The sequence below is a fragment of the Toxorhynchites rutilus genome, chromosome 3 (genome assembly GCF_029784135.1).
Source record: "Toxorhynchites rutilus septentrionalis strain SRP chromosome 3, ASM2978413v1, whole genome shotgun sequence".
Lineage (NCBI taxonomy): Eukaryota > Metazoa > Arthropoda > Insecta > Diptera > Culicidae > Toxorhynchites > Toxorhynchites rutilus.
This window is the reverse complement of record NC_073746.1, coordinates 67742542-67768834: the sequence shown is the minus strand read 5'-3', so window position 1 is coordinate 67768834 and position 26293 is coordinate 67742542. Positions and strand designations below refer to the sequence as shown.

The 26293-nt window shown below is 39.5% G+C and overlaps 1 protein-coding gene and 2 non-coding genes across 4 annotated transcripts in view; 2 read left to right on the top strand and 1 right to left on the bottom strand.

The window, feature by feature from the left end:
• The window catches only part of LOC129774927 (centaurin-gamma-1A), a 478174-nt gene that overhangs the window by 70677 nt on the left and 381204 nt on the right, over positions 1-26293 (bottom strand). Inside the window, exon 1 of one of the 2 annotated variants that reach the window (XM_055779016.1) lies at positions 1457-2243. The exons of the other annotated variant lie outside the window; for it this stretch is intronic. Coding sequence (XP_055634991.1) covers positions 1457-1625 — 169 coding nt within the window. The 5' untranslated portion in view covers positions 1626-2243. Of the gene's footprint in view, positions 1-1456; positions 2244-26293 lie in introns of those variants that run through there. 2 annotated transcript variants of the gene reach the window in all.
• Trnay-gua (transfer RNA tyrosine (anticodon GUA)) lies at positions 8207-8312 on the top strand. Its single transcript has 2 exons — positions 8207-8243; positions 8277-8312. It is a non-coding gene; the product is annotated as a tRNA-Tyr (tRNA).
• Trnay-gua (transfer RNA tyrosine (anticodon GUA)) lies at positions 8637-8735 on the top strand. Its single transcript has 2 exons — positions 8637-8673; positions 8700-8735. It is a non-coding gene; the product is annotated as a tRNA-Tyr (tRNA).

The following is a 26293-nucleotide window of genomic DNA, read 5'->3' as shown; positions in this document are numbered from 1 at the left end:
AAACAAAAACATTCGGATATGAATTGTTGAATGTCTTTTTTATTGTACTTTTCGAACAACAAAATGGATAACTTTGTGTAATTTTATTCTCATGTCGTCTCCAAATGCCACTAATTGGTCTATAACGACCATAAACGATATTCGATAGATATTTTCATGATCTTCAATATATGCTGATAGATTCGTATTTCGGACAAATAGATTTATGCATAAATTGTTATCTTATAAGAAATTTCGTAGTGTCTCGATCATTATTTGCGTTTCTTCTACAGAAACGGGGAAATGTTCAAGTTTGAACACCGGTGTAATGAGAGCAAATTTTAGTATTTAGTCATAAACATATCATTTTCTTGAATGGCATCAATGTTCTATGCCAAATAACACGCCCTGAATGTATTTTGAGCAGGGGCGAAGAAATTTCTTTGACGAAAAACCAGGACTGGAATCGAACACAAACATTTATCACATTGAAATCAATTGAGCCCTTTGCTCAATTTCATTATAGCACTTATATCATAGTGACAATTATATAATACGAATATGTACCGAAACTGATTTGACCACACATTTGCACGGAAGACAAACACCGAGGTGAACACCCAAAACAACAAACTTGAAACCGCTATCTAGCAAACACACACAATCATTTACTTCGGAGATAGCAAAAATAAGCAGAAATGCGTCTTATCAGCTTAGCTTAGAACTCTACTACCACTGCTGAACGGTGGTACTTTACCGGAATGCGCTATCTGAGCCTCTGCACATTATCCTAACCGCAAACATGTCGGTTATCATTATTTAGTGCTGGTCTAACTAGAAATACTACACGAAGTGCAATAAAGATTAAATTTCCCCACACGTCTAGGGTCTGGCCCATTCGCATTTGAGTCAATTTCCGGCCGCCAAGAATCACCACCACTTTGGGTTCAGGCCCATACTCCAGCTGCGGACCACATGAGTGCACGCAGACAACGCGCACTATCATTCAATCGCTCAGCTCGTTAATTCCGCCAAATTCCTCGCGAAAGAGGCAATGCACATATTAACTGCTTGACATCATCATATCACCATCATGATGACGATGGTGGTGGCGGCTACTGCTGCAGTGACCTGACACACTGCCGTCCCTCCCGATTGACGTCTACCATGGCGACGAGAGGGTGATTAATCTGTCGGCGCGGCGTAATGTATAAACATATCCTCCCGACGAGTGTACACAATCTAAGCGCGAACTGCGCACACTTGGGTTAGTCCAATGTATCAACAACATTTGAAAGAGGACCGATTGCGTCACGCGGTCAGACCACCTGCTGCGGGGCTCAGGCGAACTTTTTCTCAGACCGAATTCGATCGTATCGATCGAAATTTGAACCACATCATGATCGCATACACCCCGAGATTATGCCATTTCCCGGCACCACTCTAACAGAACAAACAAGGAGAGAAGGCTAATTACCCGATTTCCGCTTTTCGCGTTCCACAATCACCGTCTTCGGTCGCTTGATCCGCAGCGAGCGGCGCCGAATCGAGCGCAGGAATGCCTCCGGCATTCGGGAGAACTTAGGCGCCTCCGGAGGAGCCTTCCGCTCCGGGAGGAAGAAATTTTTCACCGCCAGCATCGTCATCTTCTTCACTGTTTGATATTTTTCTCTATTGACTTGTCGAATATATATATTTATATATATTATCGTTTTATCTCTAAACTACACACTTTATTCACAGCACCGGTAGAGTGAACCCTTGCGCGATTCATACATGGTTTTCTTTGGTATCGGGTTTCTTTCCTCCCGCAGGAGGTTTATCGTTATTTTTCCTTCACAGCTTTCACACTTTGGTCTAGATTATCCTTGCCATATTTTGCTCCCGTTATCAGTAACACTGCGCTTCGCGCCACACTCTTTATGCAATTAAAATTCCATTATCCTTGCGAAAAGTCGGTCACCATCCACAGGCACGAATAATCCAGATCTAACCACATGCAAACACAAACACACCCACACTCCGAGCGACAGAGAAACTGAGAGTGCGAAGGCTTCCGCAATATTTGCACTACCGATAAGAGCGAATCCACCTTCACTCGAATATCGCGAATCGAATGCACCGTATCGCGTCGCGGCGCGCGCTGCTATCCGTTTGCACCGAACGTATGTGAGCGAATACTGTGTCAAACGCGTTCACAGCGGGAGCACGAGCATACTTCCTAACCACTGACTGATAGCGCACCGAATTGCACACTGAACACTGCGGATCGAACGCCGCTCGGTCTCGAAGCACGGACGCCGCTCGGGTAGCTTCGTGTTCGATGTAGTACCGTGTGTGAAGCAAAACAGAGAAAACACGGGCACCCGAATGTGAACCCGAACACATTTTTCGTGTGTGTGGGTAAATTTCCCCTTCACGACGAGACGCAGCAGAAACCCGAACGCTTTTGCTCCGGATGATGATGATGATGACGATGATGATGCTGTACAAGGTGTGAAGCCCATGAGGACCAGCAGGCTAGAAAAATTTTTATTCCGATTGCAGCCTCCCACTCTCTTCCACCGGATTCTTCTTGGGATCGGAGAACTACTTTATGTGTGCGCCCAGTGCGCTTCGGATGCAACTAACCCTTTTTTACCGCTTTGGGAAGACACCGAGAGAGAGAGAGAGGTCACAGAGCAAGAAACTGGTTATCGGTTATGGAGATATGCATATGGACCGACGGTCGCAGCGCAGAGCCATTGAATTAGGAAGTTTATTTTAGGCTTTCAAGTACCCTCTCCTCACTTCCACCCACTCCCCAATCGAACCACGAACTCGTCGCTGACTCATCCATACATATGCTTCCTCCGACCACTTTGGGTATCGTGGGAAGAAAAGAACAAGAACCCAAAACTGATAGAGCCGGAATGCCCACGCGGTGGGAGAAAACTGTGAGATGATGGTTCACAGCTTTAACCTTTTTTTCCAGGTGCCGGATGGTGGCGGTGGTGATGGCGGAGGTGGCCAGTGGTCGCTCGAGTTGGAACAGCGGCAGCAGCAACGGCGCGAGGTTATGTGTGGGTGGATGATGATGTTGGCTCCGGCCAGTCCCGATATGGTAATTGGATTTCGGTGTATCGGGTGGTTTTGTGGAGACCGCGCTGCGACGCGCGATGTGGCGGTGCCGTTTTGGGGACATTCTTCTTTCTTGCATTGTGTTTTGCGCGTTTTTGGGAATCACATCCCCGAAGAGCAATTCAAGACAATTACTATTCAAAGTGGAGTCATTGCGCAGTGGCTTCTAAAAAAAATAAAGCGCACAAATACAGTCCTGTTCTGAACGAACAAAAGTAAATTTCAATTCATTGTATTATTATTATCAAACTCATGGAATGGAGGTACCCAATTCTGTTTGAGACTTTTTCTATATGATAGCGATAATCATTTTCTGTTATAATGTCATTTTATTGGCCAGAGACTATTTTTAATTAGAAGGTTTGTTGAAGATACTACGAGGACTATTTATTTAAAAAATTATAAAAATGAAATTTCTCGTCTATTCGAATTGCAATCTTCAGCGAAGTTATAGAACCTATCATTATTAAAATATGAAACACACATTCAAAGAATTTACACGAAATTTAAATTTATTTTTTATTGTTTTATTGTCAACAAATCAACAAATCAACAAATCAACAAATCAACAAATCAACAAATCAACAAATCAACAAATCAACAAATCAACAAATCAACAAATCAACAAATCAACAAATCAACAAATCAACAAATCAACAAATCAACAAATCAACAAATCAACAAATCAACAAATCAACAAATCAACAAATCAACAAATCAACAAATCAACAAATCAACAAATCAACAAATCAACAAATCAACAAATCAACAAATCAACAAATCAACAAATCAACAAATCAACAAATCAACAAATCAACAAATCAACAAATCAACAAATCAACAAATCAACAAATCAACAAATCAACAAATCAACAAATCAACAAATCAACAAATCAACAAATCAACAAATCAACAAATCAACAAATCAACAAATCAACAAATCAACAAATCAACAAATCAACAAATCAACAAATCAACAAATCAACAAATCAACAAATCAACAAATCAACAAATCAACAAATCAACAAATCAACAAATCAACAAATCAACAAATCAACAAATCAACAAATCAACAAATCAACAAATCAACAAATCAACAAATCAACAAATCAACAAATCAACAAATCAACAAATCAACAAATCAACAAATCAACAAATCAACAAACCAACAAATCAACAAATCAACAAATCTGAATAAAAAATCCCTAAAATCCTAAAATCCTAAAATCCTAAAATCCTAAAATCCTAAAATCCTAAAATCCTAAAATCCTAAAATCCTAAAATCCTAAAATCCTAAAATCCTAAAATCCTAAAATCCTAAAATCCTAAAATCCTACAATCCAAAAATCCAAAAATCCAAAAATCCAAAAATCCAAAAATCCAAAAATCCAAAAATCCAAAAATCCAAAAATCCAAAAATCCAAAAATCCAAAAATCCAAAAATCCAAAAATCCAAAAGTCCTAAAATCCTAAAATCCTAAAATCCTAAAATCCTAAAATCCTAAAATCCTAAAATCCTAAAATCCTAAAATCCTAAAATCCTAAAATCCTAAAATCCTAAAATCCTAAAATCCTAAAATCCTAAAATCCTAAAATCCTAAAATCCTAAAATCCTAAAATCCTAAAATCCTAAAATCCTAAAATCCTAAAATCCTAAAATCCTAAAATCCTAAAATCCTAAAATCCTAAAATCCTAAAATCCTAAAATCCTAAAATCATAAAATCATAACATCTTAAAATATCGCCATTATAACATGAAATTATTTTCAGACACAATACAATCACTCGCAAAAAGCATGTTTCTCCGTTCTACGGAATATATGTTTGATACAGAAAATTCAATAAAATAAATACAGCCCATTCCTAATTCGAGTTTTGCGCTGATCAGCACAATTGGCGACCCATTTTTATATATGTTTATGTATATAGGGAGGGATGTCAAACTATCACAGAAACCTAAAACAGAGGTTGGAGAGTGAAGAGTGGAGAGGAGTGTCGAATCACTATAGAAAGAAATTTGGCTCCATTTGCTCGATTAGTTCTTGAATTATGCAGAAATTTGTGTCTCATTTGTATGGCAGCCGCCCCATAGAGAGAGGGGAGGAGTGTCGAATCACCATAGAAATATTTCTTGACCCTTAAAACCTCCACTTGCCAAATTTGGCTTCATATGCTTGATTAGTTCTCGAGTAATGCAGAAATTTGTGTTTCATTTCAATGGTAAAAAAATAAGAATTCAAAAAATCAAAAATTCATACATTCAAAAATTTATAACAAAAATTTATCAACAAAAAATGAAAAAAAACCTAAATTCTTAAAACGCTAAAATTTTAAAATCCAAAAGCCTAATATCCTAAAATCCAAAAATCCAAAATAAAAACAAAAACTCATTCGCGGTATTTGATTTTTTTTAAAAATATTTGCATTGTCGCGAGTATGGCGGCATTCGTTCGCTAAGGGTTAAAAACTGGTGGAGCTTAAATCGCAATATTTCCTCTCTTTAAATTATCCGTAGAACAAATGTATCAGTTACTCGTCATTGAAGGCATGGATTAGTAAGCACACAGATCGGCATAACAAAAGCATGGAAAGGTGGGAATGTTTACAATTTTCTTTAATTTAAACCGTTAAACAAATTTTAAAAAAATTCGATTCGATTGATGTGCAAATCATCAGAAATTCGTTCACAGCGAAAATTAACGTTATCGTTATCTCGTTGAAACGTTACTTGTTATTTTATTAGGTATCCTCACTGAATTTGCGATTCTCTTTTTAAACTATTGAAAACGTTTTTACTATAACTTTGTCAATGAATTGAATGAGAAGTAAGTAACTATTGGAAAATATCTAACAGCATTTCTATAACCTCCTTGAAAGTTAATTCAAGCAGCACAATATCCCATTACCGCGAAGATATGATGCTGAGTTTCTGACAGTGCACAACAAGCTCTATGTAGTTTTAGAGGAGTGTTAGGTAACCCCTGTTTAGAATCCCTTTTGAGTGTGAAAGTGGTTCATATTTGTTGAAAAAAGTTGAAGGATTGTGCCCGAGACACGACCGTATAGTTGACGTAGGACTACGTAAAGATATTTGTTGCATGATGATCTTGATTATATTGGAACAACATAAGCCGCAATCGATTACTTGCAGCAACGGTCTTGTTGTTACGGAATTTATCCTACCTTTGGGGAGCTCTTTTATATATTCTCGTTTGGGTACACGAGCCCACGCAGCTGGTTAGAATTGTGAATGATTTCTTCATTGATTTTCTTTATTATAGAGGCTTTAAACCACAAAGATCATTCGCCTCTAGCGCTATTAAAATTCATGCCATGTATAACATATTGCGTTTGATCGTATTGATTCAAGTAGTGGAAAATTTGGATGCACTGCCAATTGTGAGAAAACTACAATTTACGCTTTGAAATAAATCTTATCGTAATGGCTCAGGAACGTGAGAGCGTGAAACATGAATGTTAATTTGTACTTCAAATATATTCCAGGGAGACGTAATCTTACGTCATAAGTTCTTATCCGCAAAATCAATTCTAAGTCATCACAGATTTCTCGAGTCTTTTGCACGTGCATTTTAAAATGGTTGTTCAGTTGTATGGGACTACAATTAAGAAACCACCATTTAGTTCCATGTCTTACAGTCGAAAATCGATACAGCAATGAAGTTCAACTCTGTTCAAGTCTAAAAATAAATACCGTAAATAGGCAATACGAAATACCTTTAAACATCGCACATTGTCAACAAAACCATGCTTCGACTCGAATATATATGTCTCTCCTCAATTTTCAACCAACGCTGCTAATTAACATTCATCGCGAACGTCCGACAAAATCATCAACTAAATCAATCACAGGCTGTCGAACGGCGATGCATCGCGCAACCAAAATGAGCCCGAGAGTCCCCCAACTCGCGGGACAGAAATGGTCATTATTTTGCCCCAGACCAAAAACAAATTTATATATTATATAAAAATATAATATCGTTTTACTTAGAGTCGCCTCTCTCAGAGTGCCACTAACTTACTTTGTAAAGCGATCGTTTATAAGTCAATGGAAATAACAACAAGTCATAACTCTTGACCATAACCCAAAGACCCCAACGGCGAACGGTATGCATAAATCAGCAAATCTGCTCCACTCGGAGGTAAACAAACAAAAAAATCGAAAATTTTGTAGGATCACAGATTTTTGTTTTGCCGATTTGTTTTCGAATGCGGTTTCTCGGGTCGTTTGTTTTGCTCCTAACGTTTTCTCGGTATGCAAATTTTTTCGAAAGGTTCATTGCCGTTGTGGCCGGGTCCGTTTTAACGAGTGATCTACTTTTGTCTTAACGGATACGGGTGTGTGTGTGTGTCAGTATTCCAGTACATATGAGATTATTGGGGATTCTCGCCGAGTGATGATTGAAGGTTTCCTGCTGCGCACAGTTTCCATTATCTACGACGAGTGACCCCTTCCTGCATTGCGAGCGGACAGACCGAACGGAACCGTCATAAGCAGCAAAGAAGCGCCGCCAATAGGACGGTATCTTCAATGAAGGGAATGTAGGAGAACTGAAAGAAGAAAAAAAAACGAAGGAAGGGAAACGGATTGCATGCCTGGCGAAAAAGCCATAATCGACAGAACTGTATATGGAAGTATTTTTTCTCTTACGAGCGTAAGCAACAATTGGAATGCAGAAGCAATATATGAAAAATCGAATGAACGGATGCTTCACTAGTATTACGTAAAGATCCGCTGAGAGGTGTGCGGTAAAACAAACGCGATCCCACGATTTGATAATGGGGGCGAGAGCGCACATACCTATCTATTTGCTAGAGCAAGCAGCATCGATCCACCGTATCATACATTTCACTTTGGAAGAGGAAGTAACAGATAGATACGATGTTGAAAGCGCTATATGCTAGGGAAACAATCCCAAAAAATCAACCACAGAAAAATAGCGTGACTACCGCTGATCTTTGCAGCGAAACCAGTCTGTTTTGTTTATAAAGATTTCATAATGTTTATTACGTATCCATTACACAACATAATTATGTTGTGCTGAAACTGCATAACAAATGGATCCTTCACTACGCAACGATCCCGCAACCTTCGATAGCTCAGTTGGTAGAGCGGTGGACTGTAGAGGCAAATGTAGCGTTACAAAGGCGCACCAGTAATCCATAGGTCGCTGGTTCAAATCCGGCTCGAAGGAGGCTTTTTTACTTTTGACTGTGACTCTTTTTTTCAATAGGTGAAAAATCCCGACCAACCCAGATATCTTCGAAAAATTACCGAACAACACAAGTATTTATGTTTGTATTGACTCACGGTTCGAACACGTGAAATGTAAAAATTTTAAACTAATTGTTAGAGTCTAATTCTTCAACATATAGCCCAAATAAGGAATCCACATAAGAATTTTCAAATATAGATGTTTCAAAAACTTTCCAACTGAAACATTTCGATTTTTTTTTTGAAAAAAAACCTTTGTATTTCACTTAGAACGTCTTTTGAACAAAAGTTACTGATTTTCAAGCCTTCGATAGCTCAGTTGGTAGAGCGGTGGACTGTAGCGGCAACACAATGATAAGTAGCAGAAATCCATAGGTCGCTGGTTCAAATCCGGCTCGAAGGATAATCGATTATTTTTTCTACTGTCTCTTAATTATTACGTGCATTATTAGTAGCCTAGTAGTGGTATGACAATCTACGAGTGATGTTTGCTACTTCTTGATTCAAAAACATGTTTCAATAGTTGAAAAACTGATTTAAAAACAAACTTTTGAAATTACAACAATCTATAAATACATACAATCCATGCCAAACCGATATAGTAGGTTTCAGATTCTCGTGAAAATTGGTGGCTTTGTTCCTTATCGCAAAATATTAGACCCGTATTTTTTCTCGTTAGGGTGACCATTTCGATTTTAGGATGGTTCTAAAAATTATTTTTTTCTGTTTTTTCCAAAAATAACATGTTTCAAAAATTCATAACCTTTGAACTACTAGACCGATTCAGATGATCGCTTTATCAAATCAAATGGTGTTTTTTTTAAATTCTACAAAAAACGCCAGGTACAACTAGAGTCCAATTTCTTCGCAGGTGTAATACTTTCTCAAGGAAGACCTGCTCATTTTATTCATTTTAATATGTTATGTTATCGGTTAGCTTAGAAAAATCATAACTCAAAAACGAAAAAGAATACATCTTTAATTTCAGGATTTTAAGCGATTTTTAGGCACCCTAATGAAAAAATAAATATAAATACGGGTCTAATATTTTCCGATGAGGAACAAAAACACAAATTTTCACGGACGTGAACAAATTTCCCACTCAGAATGCATTCTCAGAACATGTACGAAAGAAGCATATAACAGAGCTTGTATTGACGGGCATAAGAAACATATTAGATGGGCTATGCCGGTTTGGTTTTCATATCGTTAGGTGGAGAGTGCTTGTGTATAATTGCATTGTTGATTTTATGCGTTTTCAAAGATAGCTAATAGTGATGGTGCAACGAATACAGAATCGCATGTGGCTACAGTTACAGGTGTCTAGAAGAAGCGATACAAATTAACAATGAGAACCAGGGCTAGTTATTTTCGAAGCTAATAAATGAGATTGAATTTCATACATACACCTCTCACATCCACTACACTAATTTTCGGTGAATTTAATTTCAGTGTATCGCGGTGAAGTGGAAACAAAATATTTTCAACGCATACTGAGACATTAATTCTTCTGTTTCGTTTCTTTCCTCTTTCGTTCTCTTACAAGTATATAAGTAGAAGCTTTCACTGACGATTGAAACTGCTTGAACGGGTTATATTTATTTTCATTTCGCATGTTAAAGGACGTTTGCTGCTTTCAATCGTAAGTTTTATTTTAACAAAATGGATCGTCGCGGACAGTGTTCAAAATTCTTCAATCACTTGTAAATAACATGTTTCTCCGTTATTTGGAATACATGTTTGATACAGAAAATATAATAAAATGAAAAACAGCTCAAATCGTACTATTCCTTTTTCGAAATATTTCTATGATGGGTTGTCACTCCTCATCCCATCTCTAAGGGAGTGGGTGCCATACAAATGAGACACAAATTTCTGTATAGCTCGAGAACTATCAAGCAAAAGGAGCCAATCTTGGCATGTGAGAGTTTTTGGGTACGAGAAATGTTTTTTTTATGGTTTGACATACCTACCTCCTCTGCATAACTTCTGCATAACTCGAGAACTAATAGAGCAAATGGAACGAAAATTGGAATGTGAACATTTAATAGTGTAAGAAATGTTTCTATGATGGTTTGACACCCCTCCCCCCTCTGGAAGGATAAGGAGAGTCCCATAAAAATATTGCTCAATCATATTAACAGCTTAACATGACAATTTGAAATATTTGGAAAACTCTGAAGGAAAATAAGAAAATTCGACAAATCGAACTCCCAAATGTTCTACAATAACATCGTGATAAGCGTTTTTGGCCCTTTGATGTTTGCGCTAATAAAATTGATCTGTGTTCGAAAGTGGAAATGGATTTTCAGGTGGAAATACCCTATGTCTTTTTACTATGTAAATAAAAATGAATCGCCAAATGTGTTGATAAGCGCAAAACTCGAGAAAGGAATAGTCCGATTTGAGCGGTCCTTCATTTTATTTTTTTTTTGTATCAAACATGTATTCCATGTTACGGAGAAACATGTTATTTACAAGTACACTGGACTCTTTTTTTATGCGTTTTTTGCGTGATTTTTTTTACGCGATTCGCTCAAAATCAAGCGATTTTTTTATGCGAATTTCTTGAAATTACGCAATTTTTTTATACGATTTGCTCAAAATTACACGGTTTTTGACTAGGTCTGGAAATTTTCACGCAGAAATACGAGCGCACGCACATAAACAAACGCGTGCACGCAATCGCGCAAACATGCACAAACACGGGCACACACAAATAGGCGCACACAAACGCGCACACTCACGAAAATACACGCGCACACGCTTGCACACAGGCGCACAAACGCGCACGCACCTGTCCACATTCGCACAAACGCGCACACACGTTCACAAACACGCACACACACGCACACATGCACGCACGCAAAAAAAACTTGTTGGTTTCAAGCATCCGAATGATCCATTTGAATCCGAAATAAAATTATATCCGGAAATTCGGCGGCCTATTTTTAAATCTCTATCTGAATTATTGATTCAGAGCCAATATATATCATTTTACTAGAAACCGAATTGTATTCCAATTTCTTGAATTCTGAAGTCCTAAATAAGTAAATAACTCCGAAATCTGAAATGCGTAATAATTAAAGAACTAGAAAATATGAATCAGAACTGAAATCCGAGTACGGTAGCAGGAATGTGAATCGAAGAAATACGTTCCCAATCAATTTTCAACATGTATATTCAGGCATCTAGAATCTTAAGTCTTCAAATCTGGAAATCTGGAATCAGGAGTCTAAAATCTAAATTCTGGAATCAGGAATCTTGAATCTGGAATCTGAAGCCTGGAATCTGGAATATAGAATTTAGAATCTGAATTATGGAATCAGGAATCTGGGATTTGGAATTTGGAATCTTCAATCTGAAGTCTAAAATCTAAATTCTGGAATCTGGAATCTGGAGACTAAACATATACTTTGAAACATGCACCCAGAACTAGTATTTACAATCTGGATAGAATTTGAACCAGATTTTGAAATAAATCAGAGTATGAAATCTGAATCTGTCGTCAAGAATCCGAATAAAGTATTTTGAACCTCATATAATTCGAATCGAAGGAAACCCAAATTTTGAAATATAAACCTATAATTTGACACTGGAATGTACATCCAAATCTAGACTCCAAAGTATTGCTTTTGGTAATTTATACTGGAATATAGAACATGTTTCTTGAATTAGTATCTGCTATCTGGATGTAATCTGAAATTGAAACCTAATGTGTAATTAGAAATTAATCTTTCCAAGCGAAAATGAAATCTGAGAACGAAAAGGAACTATTCAGATTCAGGATCTATAGCCTCAAGTAATTTACGAAACAAATTTGGATTCTGAACTCATGGATCCATATTTTGGATCTGAATCTGAAATAGGAAATTGGAAGCTACAATTTAAAATCTTCCTAGAATGTGAGTCTGAAAATGTATGGTGATTTTGACGTTGGACTACGTCTTTCAGCAAGAGTGCCAAATCAGAATACAGGTCAAGTTATCATGAACAAAATTCAACGTTAATAACTATTGTTGCTTGATGATATGCATACCAATCGAATCAACAATCCTCAAAGATAGCGGCAGAGAACTGACAGTTTTTTCACAGCAAAGGCACCATTCATCGGCCTTCTTTCGTATTCTTTCCCCGCTTGTGGATATGATGGTGCAAGATGTTTTGGCACGATCTGCTCCGTAATGGTATTGGTATATTAAAATTGTACCTCGCCGCTACATTTGGTGGTTTTTCGTTAGAAATACGTTGATCACTGGGTGTTAAACGAACATGTTGAATGCAGCCACAAAATACGAACGAAATAATCTTTATCTTATCTTCTAAAATTCGACCGATCCGCACGGAAGCAGAGCTAGAACTGAACGCGAAGATTTGCGTTTTTTAGAAGAGTGTGTTTTGTGAGATCCAAAAAAAAAAATTAGTGGGTTATATCTATGATATAACCGCAAGGTTCACGTGGAACTACCTTAGCTTAGCAATCATTCGTTTGTATTGATTAAAGTCTTGATTGAATGAAACAGTTTCCAAATTCAATTGAGTTCAATATATTTGCTCTGTGAGTGAAAAAAATGAACAAATGCCGTGTAAAGTCAATTAATTTATTGTGATTGATTGTTCTTCGTTACAAGTAAATTTAATGACGGACCTTTTACGTTTGGTATGATGACTAGAACAAAATATATGTACGGAAGAATTACCAAACGTTTGATGAACCAGCCTAAGGCTGAAAATCTTTCCAATAAAGACAAAAAAAATAAATTATCAAACGATTATTTTATTTTACATTTCCCTCTGAAGTTTACATCCCAAAAGTGTACATACTTCTCGAATCTCGAATTTGCTTGAAACTGGGAAGTTCATTCGCTTCTAGTGGCTGCACGATTTTCCCAGGTTCCTAAGTTTAGAAGATCATGTTAGGACAGACATATTCCACTCTGCACAAAGGCAAGCGAGGACAAAAGTACTCGCAGTTTGCATTTATTTGCAGAGCCGATTTCCCCAGAAACCACGGTTTTGAAGTCTGTGTTAGGGAAACACATTTCAATCGGAACAAAAATACCCCCGATTTGTATGAATTCGCAATGCCGATTTCCCCACGCTTCATGTATTTGAAGTCTGTGTTAGGGAAACACATTCCAGTCGGAACAAAAATACCCCCGACTTGCATGAATTTGAAATACCGATTTCTCCAGGCACCTTGGTTTAGAAATCTCTATTAGGGAACACATTTCGGTGGGAACAAAAGCTCCCCCTACTTTCGTAGGTTCTTTTTCTTCTTTTTGGCTTTAAGAGGGTTTAAACTTTTCAGTTCACTCGCCTCTAGGCTCTTTCGTGTGCTTGCAATGCCGATTTCGCTGCTTGGTTTTAAAGTCTGTGTTAGGGAACATTTTTCGATGAGAACAAAAGTCCCCCTACTTTCATGTATTTGCAATGCCGATTTCCCCAAGGCTGCTTGGTTTTGATGGCTGTGTTAGGGAAACCGTAAATCGGGCCAATCAAAACGATGCAGTTAGGGCGTTTAGATAACGCCTAATATTTTACAGTTATTCAATTGTTTATCTAATGAAAAACAACATTTTGTTAGTTGCGATAGATGCGTAGAAATATTCCCTATCAAGTGATGCAAACATCTCTCCTATCCAGTACGAAATGTTCGAGCTATAAGCATTCGAAATCTTTCATTTTTTCCTGCATGTTCTGTGTTTAGGTTTTCATTTTACCCTCCATATATTCCGGGTAGACGTAGTCCCACGTCAAAAATGTATCAGTAGAAACTTATTTTGAGTTTTAACTCTAACCCCAGATACTTTGCTATTGATAATAAATTATGTTTTGCGTGTTAAAAGACATTACTTAAAAGTCTACAATATTTTGGTCGAAGGAGTAAATGCAGGAAACGGTTTGAGTTTTCCATTAGAAATGTCTAAAAAATTGTGAGGGGTTGTATCTAGGACACGACCGCACATTTTCGACGTACAACTACGCAATTATATTATGCAATCCACTTGTTTACCACTTCGAATATTGTTTTAGAATGCATCAAAATTTTGGAGAGATCGGCATTGCAAATACATGAAAGTCGGGGGTATTTTTGTTCCGACTGAAATGTGTTTCCCTAACACAGACTTTAGAACCAAGATGTCTGAGGAAATTGGCATTACAAATTCATGCAAGTCGGGGGCATTTTTGTTCCGACTGAAATGTTTTTGCCTAACACAGACTTCAAAACCAAGATGTCAGGGGAATACGGCTGTGCAAATAAATGCAAACTGTGAGTACTTTTGTACTCGCTTGCCTTTGTGCAAACTAGAATATGATTCCTTAACACGGTCTTCCGGGGGTACTTCTGCACTCGTATGTTTTTTTTTTGCACTCCGAAAAGTGTTTTCCTAACACGGATTACAAAAGCGGGTACGAATACCACGCTTTGGCTCGCTTATTCAAGCTTGCATTGCAGGATATGCCTTCATATCTTCTGCTCTCTGAATTACTAAGCATACCATTTGATGATAAGGCAAGATGTTGATAACCAATAGCTGCAATGACGCCTATTGATTAAACAATATGCGTTCGACGTACATGTCAAAATCGAAACTTAGTGCCTGAAGTTTATCAAATCAGGCAAATTCGCGATTCGAGAAGTACATACACTTGAGAGATGCAAACATCAGAAGGAAACGTAAAATAAAATAATCATTTGATAATTCTTCCGTTCACATATTTTGTCCTCGGCATCATACGAAATGTAACAGGACTCACTAAATTTACTTGTAACGAAGAACATAATCTATCACAACGCATGAATTGACCTTATATATAATTATACAATCTTTTTACTCACAAAGCAAATATATTTAATTCAATTGAATTCGGGAATTGTTTCATTCAACCAAAAATTTAATTAATGCAAACAAATGATTGCTACGCTATGGTAGTCCCACGTCAACCTTGCGGTTATATCATAGATGTAACCCACTCATTTTTTTACGTTTGATATGATGTCTAGGACTACCAAAATATGTGGATGGATGAATTGCCAAACGATCATTGTATTTTACATTTTACTCTGAAATTATTGCACATCTCATGTTCACGTAGCTCTCGAACCGCGGAAGTTCATTCACCTCTAATATCTGACATGACGATTTTCCCGGGCTTCTCAGTTTAAAAGTACGTTTTAGGAAAACATATTCCGATCTGCACAACGACAAGCGAGTACAAAAGTACTCAACACCAAAAAACACCCCCGACTTGCATGTATTTGCAAAGCGGATTCCCCAGGCGCATTAATTTTGAAGTCCGTGTCAGGGAAACACAGCTCAGTGGAAAGAAATACCCCCGACTTGTATGTTTTGACAAAGCTGATTGCCATACAAATGAAACACAAATTTCTGCATTACTCGAGAATTAATGCCATACTGCCATACAAATGAAACACAAATTTCTGCCTAACTCGAAAACTGATCAAGCAAATGGAGCCGAATTTGGCATGTGGAGATTTTAGGGAGCAATAAATGTTTTTTTTCGTTGGTTTGACACAGGATGCTGAACAACTCGAGAACTAATGAAACAAATGGAATTGAACTTATCATATAGAGGTTTTAGGGATCTATAAACGTTTCTATGGTGGTTCGACACTCCTCCCTCCTCTCTAAGGGGAGGCTACCATACATATGAAACACAAATATCTGCATAACTCAAAAACTAATCAATCAAATGGAGCAAAATTTGGCATGTGAAGGTTTCTGAAAATGAGAAATGTTCCTATGATGGTATGACACCCCTCTCTCCTATGAAATGGAGAGGGGGTCCCGTAAAAATAATACACATATTTCAACCAAACATTCCAACCAAACATGACAATGGAAAATTTTTTTAATGTGATAAAACACACTAAAATTGAATCAGAAATGTCTGTATTTTTGAGTTTTTACCAACTTTTTTTAGAAAAAATACTAGCCCAGAAACAAAATGACTTGAAAATTTCAGTCAAAAATAAAATAATATCATAATTAATTTTTAACAAATACACTAAAAAAAATAATTTATGATTCATTTTTCCCAACAACTTATTTTCATTTAATTTTGAAAAAAAATATGTGAATAGCTCATATAATAACCAACAAGTCACCAACATCGCAAGAAGGACTCTTTCACAGGAAAAGAATCGACAACAACTATTTAATGTTTTCTTTGAAAAATTACTACTATAGTTTGACTCGTGATTTGTTGGGTGTAAATTCTAGCGATTGACATGCTCCGCAAACATTTCCCTATATGTCAAAGAATTTACACACAAAAATGGGTTGGGTTGTATTTTTTGTTCCAAATAAAACGGGAAAAAGTTGTTGTTTGGAAAACATTTTTCCAGTAGAAATGCTCATCTTTCGATGAAAGGATGACTTGTTGGTAATCGTGTGGATTATTCGTACATTTTTTTGAGAATTTCGAAAGAATTGGTTTTAAGAAAAAAAATTGGAAAAAAATAATTTATTTTTTTTTCAGCGAAAATTTTCTGAGATGGTGCTACTAATGGCTAAACGAGTTCGCATGAAATTCGTTAGCAATTAAACCCTTGGGTTTCAACTGAAATCATGTATATTGGGCGCCACTTAAACTGAATCCGAGAGATGTCGAAAGGCGATTTTGCATGGCTAAAATGCTGGCGGAGCATCATTAAAACGAGTAGTTTTTGCACCAAATTGAAACTAACAAAAAAAAATGGAATCATTACCACAATCGAAAATGCCGAATATAAAATAAATATCAATATAAATTTTATGTCTGGTGGAAAAGAAAGGTACCATCTGTTATGTGATCTGAAATCGGACAATGCTATCGCGAGGGGGATCTATAAAATGCATCTTGACGTTAGGCTGTAATTTTTCATCGTGAAAACGCTCGAGCACATGAGTTATATGGTAGAATTAAATAGTATTTTTTTTGCATAAATTGTCAGAAAAATGGGAAAATTTATGATAAACAATGAAAAAAATTTGGAATGTCATTTGTCTAAATCATTTTTTAACAAAATAATGCTGAATAATGCTTCAAATATTGAATTATTTTTTGGAAGTTCGCTTCCAAAACTTCTATTTGTGACATTTCACAAGTGATGATAGTGAGAGTGAAAAAAAGCACAATTTCGATAATATTTATATTCAATTATATTTTTGGTTTCAACAAAAAGGTGGATTAGGCAAGAAATTAATCTCTCGTTTTGGACCGATCAATAGCTAGCAAAATCAAGTGTTTCAACACGTAACGCGTTTTGTGGGTTAACCCGAAGTCTCTCATTTTTAATTATTGAGACTTTTGAAGACATAATTAAATGGGTTATTGACGTCGAAATATTTTGAAAAGTGGTGCGAAATTGGACCGAAAACTACATGAAATTATTTTTTAAAATTAAATGACAAACAACAGTTTATCGGTAAAACTAAACTCTTATGCTCTAATATAAATCGGAAAACGAAACTCTTCAAAAATCAACTTTTACAACAACTTGCGCAGGAGATACTATGTTGAGGAGATGACGTTTCTAAGGAACATTTGTAACGTTGAGTGAAATAAACAATTTGTTCGTGTAAGTCAGGGAAAACACGCTGTTCTTCCGATAGCCGTGATTTATTTGGTAATCAGCTTCAAGCTAAAAATACCTGAATTAGTTTCACAAAATATGGTATAAGAATAACACATACATTACAGTGTGCCTGTGTATCTTATACAATGGACACGCGTTGAATATAACCCTAACGGTAACAGTGGTTCGCTGGGTAATTATAGAAAATATAATATACTTCAAGCATAAATAAATAATTCATTTTTCTAACCTGCACTAACTAGTACCTCTTTTGGTGTAGAAACCTGAGTGTACTTGGCTTTTAGTGTGAAAACAAACTATATATAATAGTAATCAAAGGGAAATTCAATAAGTTTAATAGAACACGTTCTTCTCTTCTGAGCACTTGCTAAACCTTCTATTGTTCATTTGGAGTTTGACGGTATGTACTGCTTGGCGCTGTTGGTAGACGTGCTTCTAGTTGCAGATAGGGTCGTCAGTGAAAGTGCCCCTGCAGCAACATCCCCCCTCCCGTAAAGATCAGTTGCAGACTCAGCTTTACCATTACTTTTTACGTCCAATACCGCCAGCTTTGACACTGGCCGGCGGAATATGCCTCCTGCTGTTTGCACCACAGCTTGTCGTATGCGCCCATCTTGACCGACGATCACCTGCAAGATTCGTCCCCTGGTCCAGCCGTTTCTTCTGTTCTCGTCTATGATGATGACTAAGTTACCAGGTTCAATTGCTTTGGTATCTCCAAACCACTTGGTTCGTCTAGTAAGAGTCGGTAGATACTCTCGCACCCATCGAGACCAGAAGTGATTTAGATTCTGCTGAATCAGATCCCAGGAGTTGCGAGCCGTTTTTGCTGCATCCAACATGAGAACAGATGGTTGTTTGATACCACTACTGCTGCCTAGCAGAAAATGGTTCGGCGTCAAAGCTTCCTGCTCTGCTGAATCTAACGGCAGGTAAGTGAGTGGCCTGCTATTCACGAGAGATTCTGCTTCAATCACGAGTGTTTGGAGACCTTCATCACTTAGCTTTTTGTTTTGAGAGAAACCAGCCATCGCCACCTTAATCGATCGCACCAAACGCTCCCAGCTACCACCCATACTGGGGGCTGACGGTGGGATGAACACCCACTTTGTGTATGCATTCGTGAATGTTGATGCTGCTTCCGTTTCAATTCGTTCGATTTGCCCTTTCAGCACATTGTTCGCCCCGCAGAAGTTTCGACCATTATCGGAATGGATTTCGAGTGGCGCCCCCCGTCGACACACAAACCGACGTATTGCTTCGATGCACGACTCCGTAGAAAGATCATACGCCACTTCTACGTGTACCGCCCTGATAGTAAGACACGTGAACAAAGCAACGTACCTTTTAGCAGTTGATCGTAACACTTTCACTTGTATTGGACCGAAGTAGTCTAATCCGGTATAGCTGAAAGGTCGGATGAAAGGTGAGAGCCGTGCGATGGGTAGTGGCGCCATCTTCGGTGTAGTTGGGTGTGCTTTATACACTTTACACCACTGACAATGTCGTGCCACTTTTCTTGTGAGTACGCGTAGCTGCGGTATGTAATATTGTTGCCTTACTTCGTTGACAATGGTTTCGGAATTAGCATGAAGATATTTTCGATGGTAATCGTCGATGATTAGGAAGGACACCCGATGTGTCTTGGGTAGGATCACAGGATATTTTACCTCAGTCGTGATCTGTTTTGCCAATCCAATGCGACCATCGATGCGTAGAATCCCTTCGTTGTCAAGAACTGGAGTCAACTTATAAATAGCGCTGGATTTAGGTATCGCTAGTAACTCCTTTTGCTGTAGATGTTTATTCTTCTTCAGAATGGCCACCTCGTTCGAATAGACTTCAGCTTGGACTTGTCGCCATATCGCCATCTCTGCTGCCCGAATCTCTTCCTGCATTAGAACTCTGTTCCCAATTCCTCGTTTTTTCAAGGATATATACTTCATAACGTAAGCCATGGTCCTCACCATGCGGCCCCATCGGGAAAATCGTTCATATACGATCATTGGAACGTATTCGTCCGTCACATGATGAAGATGGCATGGGCGAATTTCTTCGTCTGTGGTTGTGATACAATTCTTCGGAACAGGCCATTGATCCTTACATCCCAGAAGGAAATCTGGTCCTTGGAACCATCTGCTGGTTGAATCAAAATGTGGACTTTTTGTCCATTTGGTGGCCTCATCAGCCACATTCATCGCACTCGGTACCCAGTGCCACTCACTTTCGTTTGTTGAAGTCAATATTTCACCGACGCGGCAGGCAACGAATTGCCTGTACTTTCGATGTTTCGAATGAATCCATGCCAGCACTGTGTTCGAATCAGACCAGAGAAACCTGCTCATGATCGGTATTGTGTGACCTTCGATAACGAACGACAGCAGACGGACACCTAATACAGCAGCCATTAGCTCTAAGCGAGGGATAGAAACATATTTTAACGGAGCCACCTTTGCTTTAGCTGCCACTAGTCTACACTGTGGGACTCCATCTGGTCTGATTACGCGGAAGTAGATCACTGCTGAATAAGCTTCTTCGCTCGCATCGCAGAACACGTGTGCTTCGATCGAATCGTAAAGGGATGGATTTGCCCCTTGAAAGTAGCATCTTGGGATTTGAACGCCGTCCACACTATCAAGCAAGCTCGTCCACCTTTTCCACAGCTCGAAAAGGTGTTCATCGATGCGATCGTCCCATTTTATCCCGGTTCTCCAAATTTCTTGCATGAGGATCTTGCCGTGGATTAAGAAGTTGGCTAGCAACCCCAGGGGGTCAAAAAGGGACATAATACATTTCAAGACTTGCCTCTTGGTTGGGCGTGTAGCTGTGTCTAAAAGAGTATGTATTTCGTCACTAATCGAAACGGAAAATGTAAGTGTATCAATTCTATGATGCCACAGCATGCCCAGCACGCGTTCGGCGTTGGCACCCTTTGTTTGAATGAGGTCTCTTGTTTCTTCTTTCGGTTCCTCGCCCATGAAACGGATGACTTCCTGGCTATTGGAGACCCAATCACGAATGTGGAATCCTCCCTTGGAGTGAATCCAGCGCACTTCACTGGAGACGGATTTCGCTTCTTCGACAGTAACAAAGCTATCGAGCAAATTATCGACGTAATGACTCCTCAAAATACTTTCTACCGCTCTAGGGTATCGTTCTGCAAATTCCTCAGCGTTCCTATTTTTCGCGTACTGCGCGGATGTTGGTGAACTGGTGGCCCCAAAGGTTAGCACGTCCATTAGAAAAATCTGCGGTGGATCTTCTGGATTATCACGCCACAAGAATCGCTGAGAATGACGATCGGGTTCTATCACTTTAATCTGATGGAACATCTCGGCAATGTCACTCGAGACGGCAAATGGAAACTGTCGGAATCGAAATAAAACTGAGTGTAAAGGAGTCAGCATGTCCGGTCCAGGGAGCAGAAGAGTATTCAAGGAAATACCATCGACAACAGCAGCGGCGTCCCAAATAAGGCGCACTTTTCCTGGTTTTCTAGGATTAGTCACAGCCCCTAAAGGAAGGTACCAAATACGGCGAGGGTCTGCGGATTCCAGTTCCTCTTTCGTTGCGCGATGGGCGTATTGTTTTGTTTGATAATCACGGAGTTGGCGGTGAATACTTTCTCCTACTACTGGATCTCGCTTCATGCGTCGCTCCAAGCATGTGAGTCGCCGAAGTGCCATTCCGTAACTGTCTGGAAGCTCGAAATGATCATTCTTCCAGAGTAGACCCGTACAGAATCTACCGTCAACTTTGTACGTCGTTCGCTGGAGCAAGTCCATAGCCCGTTGGTTGTCTACGGATTCCAGCGGTTGGAGCGGTGTCACACCGGTGTCTTCCCGATTGAAATAATCGCGTACTATAGTGTCCAGCTTCACTATGGCTGAACAATCGCACGTGTGATAATTGAGGTGTTCAACGTCTCGTCCGCCATCTACATGACCGTAGATACACCATCCTAAGCGCGTCTTGGATGCTATTGGTCCTTTTACCCCTTCTTTGATCTTCAAAGGTACAGCCAAAGATAGATCACGAAGCCCGATCAGTATTTGTGGAACAGCATTTTCGTAGCTGCGTACCGGTAAACCAATTAGATGTTGAAATTGTTTTTGGAGTGGTTCAACCCTCAACGTCTGCTGGGGAAGATTGAGGTGATCTACCGTCCGTGCGTTCTCCAGAGTGTGGCGAGTCTTTTTCCCGATCTCTGATACATCCACGGAAATCACCTGTGACGTATTCTCAATTCGCGACATGTTGGCGGTCCACTGCAAGCAAAGAGGTACCTGCGGACCCTGTAATCCAAGCTGATGGGCGAGACCAGATTCTACTAATGTCGTCGACGACCCTTCATCCAGAAAGGCAAAGGTCTTAACGGAACAAGTGATGCCGTACGCTACTACCGGTATTATCCGGTACAGGACCGATTGTCCACAATGGTGATATGTCAGGTTCGCATTACTGGCGAGCGCGTTACTTGTGCGTGATGAATGTAACATTGGATGATGCCGAAATTGGCATCCGTCGATTCCACACCGATTGATGTTCCGACAAGGACGACGCCCGTGAGGGTTCAGGCATGTTCGACAAAGCTTCAGTGTGTGCACAAATTTCCAACGGCTCTCGATGTCGCTGTCTTTGAACTTAGGACAGTCCTGGACCCGGTGATCTCTCGCGCAGACGAGACAGTGTCTCTTAACTTCTGACACTACCATATTTCCATATTCATTTTTGTCCTCCATGTGGGCATTGAAATACCCCTTTTCTCTATTTTTATTTCGATCAACCCTGACGAAAGGTTGCTCTACGTACGAGCACACTTTGCTAACTGATTCTACCACATGTGACATAAAATCACTGAAAGTTCTCAGATCAGCGGTTGGACACGCGATGAGTTTTTCTGCCCACTGCAGTTTAAAACTTGAAGGAAGTTTTTCGACGACCTCATGAAGCAGCACAGGATTCGATAGATGTGTTCGCTGTCCTGTTGCGATTAAGTGTTGGGTTAGATTTCTAACGGTTAAACCAAAATCCATCAAGGTTTCAAGCTTTTCAGCCTTGGGCGTAGGACACTCCCGTACATTTCTTATCAGCTTGTTTATGATAATTTCAGGACGCCCATATAGGGTCTGCAGAGTTCTCATTACCTCCGGAACGTTTTCCGGTGCTAGTAGATAATACCTCACGGACTTCAAAGCGTTTCCTTTTAAGCATCTTTGTAGTCGTGTCATGTTTTCTGTATCTGTGTATCCACAGGTGGCCGTCGAGTTCTTATAACTGCTATAAAACAGAGGCCATTCCTCTGGGTCACCTGAGAAATCTGGCAGATCGCGGGGCGTTATTTGCCTCGCTGTTAGTTGTTCCTGAGTTAGGTGGAATGAACGGTGGCTGATCTGGGAAGGCTGTTCCGATAGACGAATATTTTCAGGGACAATCTGTGATTGTATGCTGCACTCTATTGGCAGACTCTGAGCGATCGGAGGGTATGTTGGTGCTCCAGTGGAAAGCGGATTATGTCCGCGATTAGAATATACATTCTGAGTCGTATTCGTTATTCGCTCTCTTAACTCGTTCCGAACAGCTTGAGCACCGGACCGATGTGGTGGTAGAGGCGCTGCGGTTGAACGACTCGAAGGACCAGCTTGCTGCTGAGAATCTAATGATACTGTAGGTACAGGTGGTTGACTCGGGCTTCGGTGAGATTGAAGATCTGATTTTGACTTGGTAAGTTGCATCCAGCAACGTTGAAGCTGCTGTTCGAGCTCTTGTAAATGTTCTAATGTGCCGGTATTCGGTAACTGCTTAATATCTCTAGAGACATAAAGTTTCTTTTTAGTTTGGGTGACATCCTGATTTAGACTAGTTGTGATGGCGTTGTCCAACCCGCCGGTAGCCGCAGCAGTTTCTTGACAAATATTAACAGGTTCGGTTGGCCCGGTCTGTTCTGGTTGTCCTTGCGGAATTTTAGTTGGCGAAGGTGACACAACTATCTGAGGGTCGATTGTTTTTTCTACCCACTCACTGGTGTGCTTTATCCGTTCCTGAGTCTCAATTACATGGTTTCTAACACTGCGATTATCCGTTTCTTCCTCTTCCAAAGCAGCTGATTCAAGCCGGAATTTATCCTGGGAAAACTGCTTCTCTAGGTCAAGGTCATTTTGTTTCCGTTTTAACTCTTTCTGCTCAGTTAAATGTTGCAGTTCCAACTGCAAACGGGCGCGACGAGCAGACGAACTAGTCGATGTAGATTTCGCAGGAGCTGGTAAGCACTTTATGCAACTCCAGCGGCGATCTGTGACAGACGACGTTACTCCGGCACATGTGTAGTGCCACCATCTTCCGCATTCGTCGCAAGCTACCATATCGTCATAACTGTTGGGCCGTTTACAACCAGAACAGTTTGATTCGCCGGCCTTCGGGGTAGTCCTGCTTGTGTCCATTGTAATCTTGAAGTTTTTGTTCGTGTAAGTCAGGGAAAACACGCTGTTCTTCCGATAGCCGTGATTTATTTGGTAATCAGCTTCAAGCTAAAAATACCTGAATTAGTTTCACAAAATATGGTATAAGAATAACACATACATTACAGTGTGCCTGTGTATCTTATACAATGGACACGCGTTGAATATAACCCTAACGGTAACAGTGGTTCGCTGGGTAATTATAGAAAATATAATATACTTCAAGCATAAATAAATAATTCATTTTTCTAACCTGCACTAACTAGTACCTCTTTTGGTGTAGAAACCTGAGTGTACTTGGCTTTTAGTGTGAAAACAAACTATATATAATAGTAATCAAAGGGAAATTCAATAAGTTTAATAGAACACGTTCTTCTCTTCTGAGCACTTGCTAAACCTTCTATTGTTCATTTGGAGTTTGACGGTATGTACTGCTTGGCGCTGTTGGTAGACGTGCTTCTAGTTGCAGATAGGGTCGTCAGTGAAAGTGCCCCTGCAGCAACACAATTCATAACTTAATTTTTTCTGAAAAGGGCTTTTCCTAACTCCCAAAATTTTCTTTTCATTCCATATTCCAGCATCAGAGGGTTCTCAATTGAAGCCACAACAACCGTAGCAGCAGCATCGATTATTGCAGGGCTCATAATAAGAGCCGATCCTTAGAGTCGGGTAATTACAATGCTAAAACCAGACTGCTGCTGCGTAAGATGTAAACTAATGATTGGTTGTTACGGGGCAAGACAAAATGCGGCACAATAATGAAAGCGACGTCGTCGACGATTATTTTTTTGTGGATTCTGGGCCTGTTGTTCCAGTTGAGTGATTCATAATATTTACGATTTGCCTCCAATTGCTCTGGCTCCTCGTGCTTTCGTGAAGGGAGCACACTACAAAAGCGAAAGTGAAGCGATTGACTGCGGTTCAATAAATCTCCATTAACAAGTCTCTAAGCGATGCTTGCAAAACTTATAATTAGATGTTATTGACGACGCTGCGGACGGAGTATTGTGAGCTCACGTCCCAACAATATTCCCCGAAAACAATCGCGTGCCTTTGTTTCAAAGGCTTAATTCAGGCCTGCCCAGCCCAATTTCTTTCGAGTTTTTTGTTCTCCTTCCCTTGGAACACCACCAGGAAAACAAGATATCAACCAATATTATGGCTTTCCGACGAACCCTCCAATTAGTCACGGTTATCGCATAAATATAGAGCGTGTTCCGTTGTTCCTGTTGATCTGGTCGAATCGAAGGAAGGAGGATCCTTTCAGTAACTTTTTTCTTTGGTTGTTTCCATCCGTCTGGCAAATGTCCTTGTGAGCTTGCACCAATTATTGTTTATCCATAATTTATTGGCCGATAAATTATAATTCTTCTGCTGTCCGTCCAAGGGACTCGACAAGGGTATCTTCTCGCATCTAACGAAAAGCTCAGCCAGACACATTTCACGGCTCATATCTCAATTTCGCCGAGAAACAATCACTCTTTATCCACCGCTCACTCACTCTGTTAAGCTGGTGACGGAAGATTCGACATCTTCGGCAAACCACGGTCTGAGTCATCCCAGCAAACTTACATCACTCATCGAAAGGAATGAAAAAAAATCGGGATTCGATCGATGCTGAGATGTTGCTGACGGTTTATAAATAGAGCTGAGAGCTGAAATAGTTGGGAATGACGACGGTTTACCGCGTGTCATTCATTCATGGGGTAATGCTGCGAGACTAACTAAAATGCAAATTGTAGGGTAGAGGAGTCGACTGGTAAACGAAAATTATTGGATTATCCGTGCTAAATTGGAATATATTCGGAGGAATGGCTCCTTGCTGTGACTTTACAGTGCCATCTATCATTTGTGCACGCGGCGAGGATTATGCACTTTCAATTATCAGTCCAATTC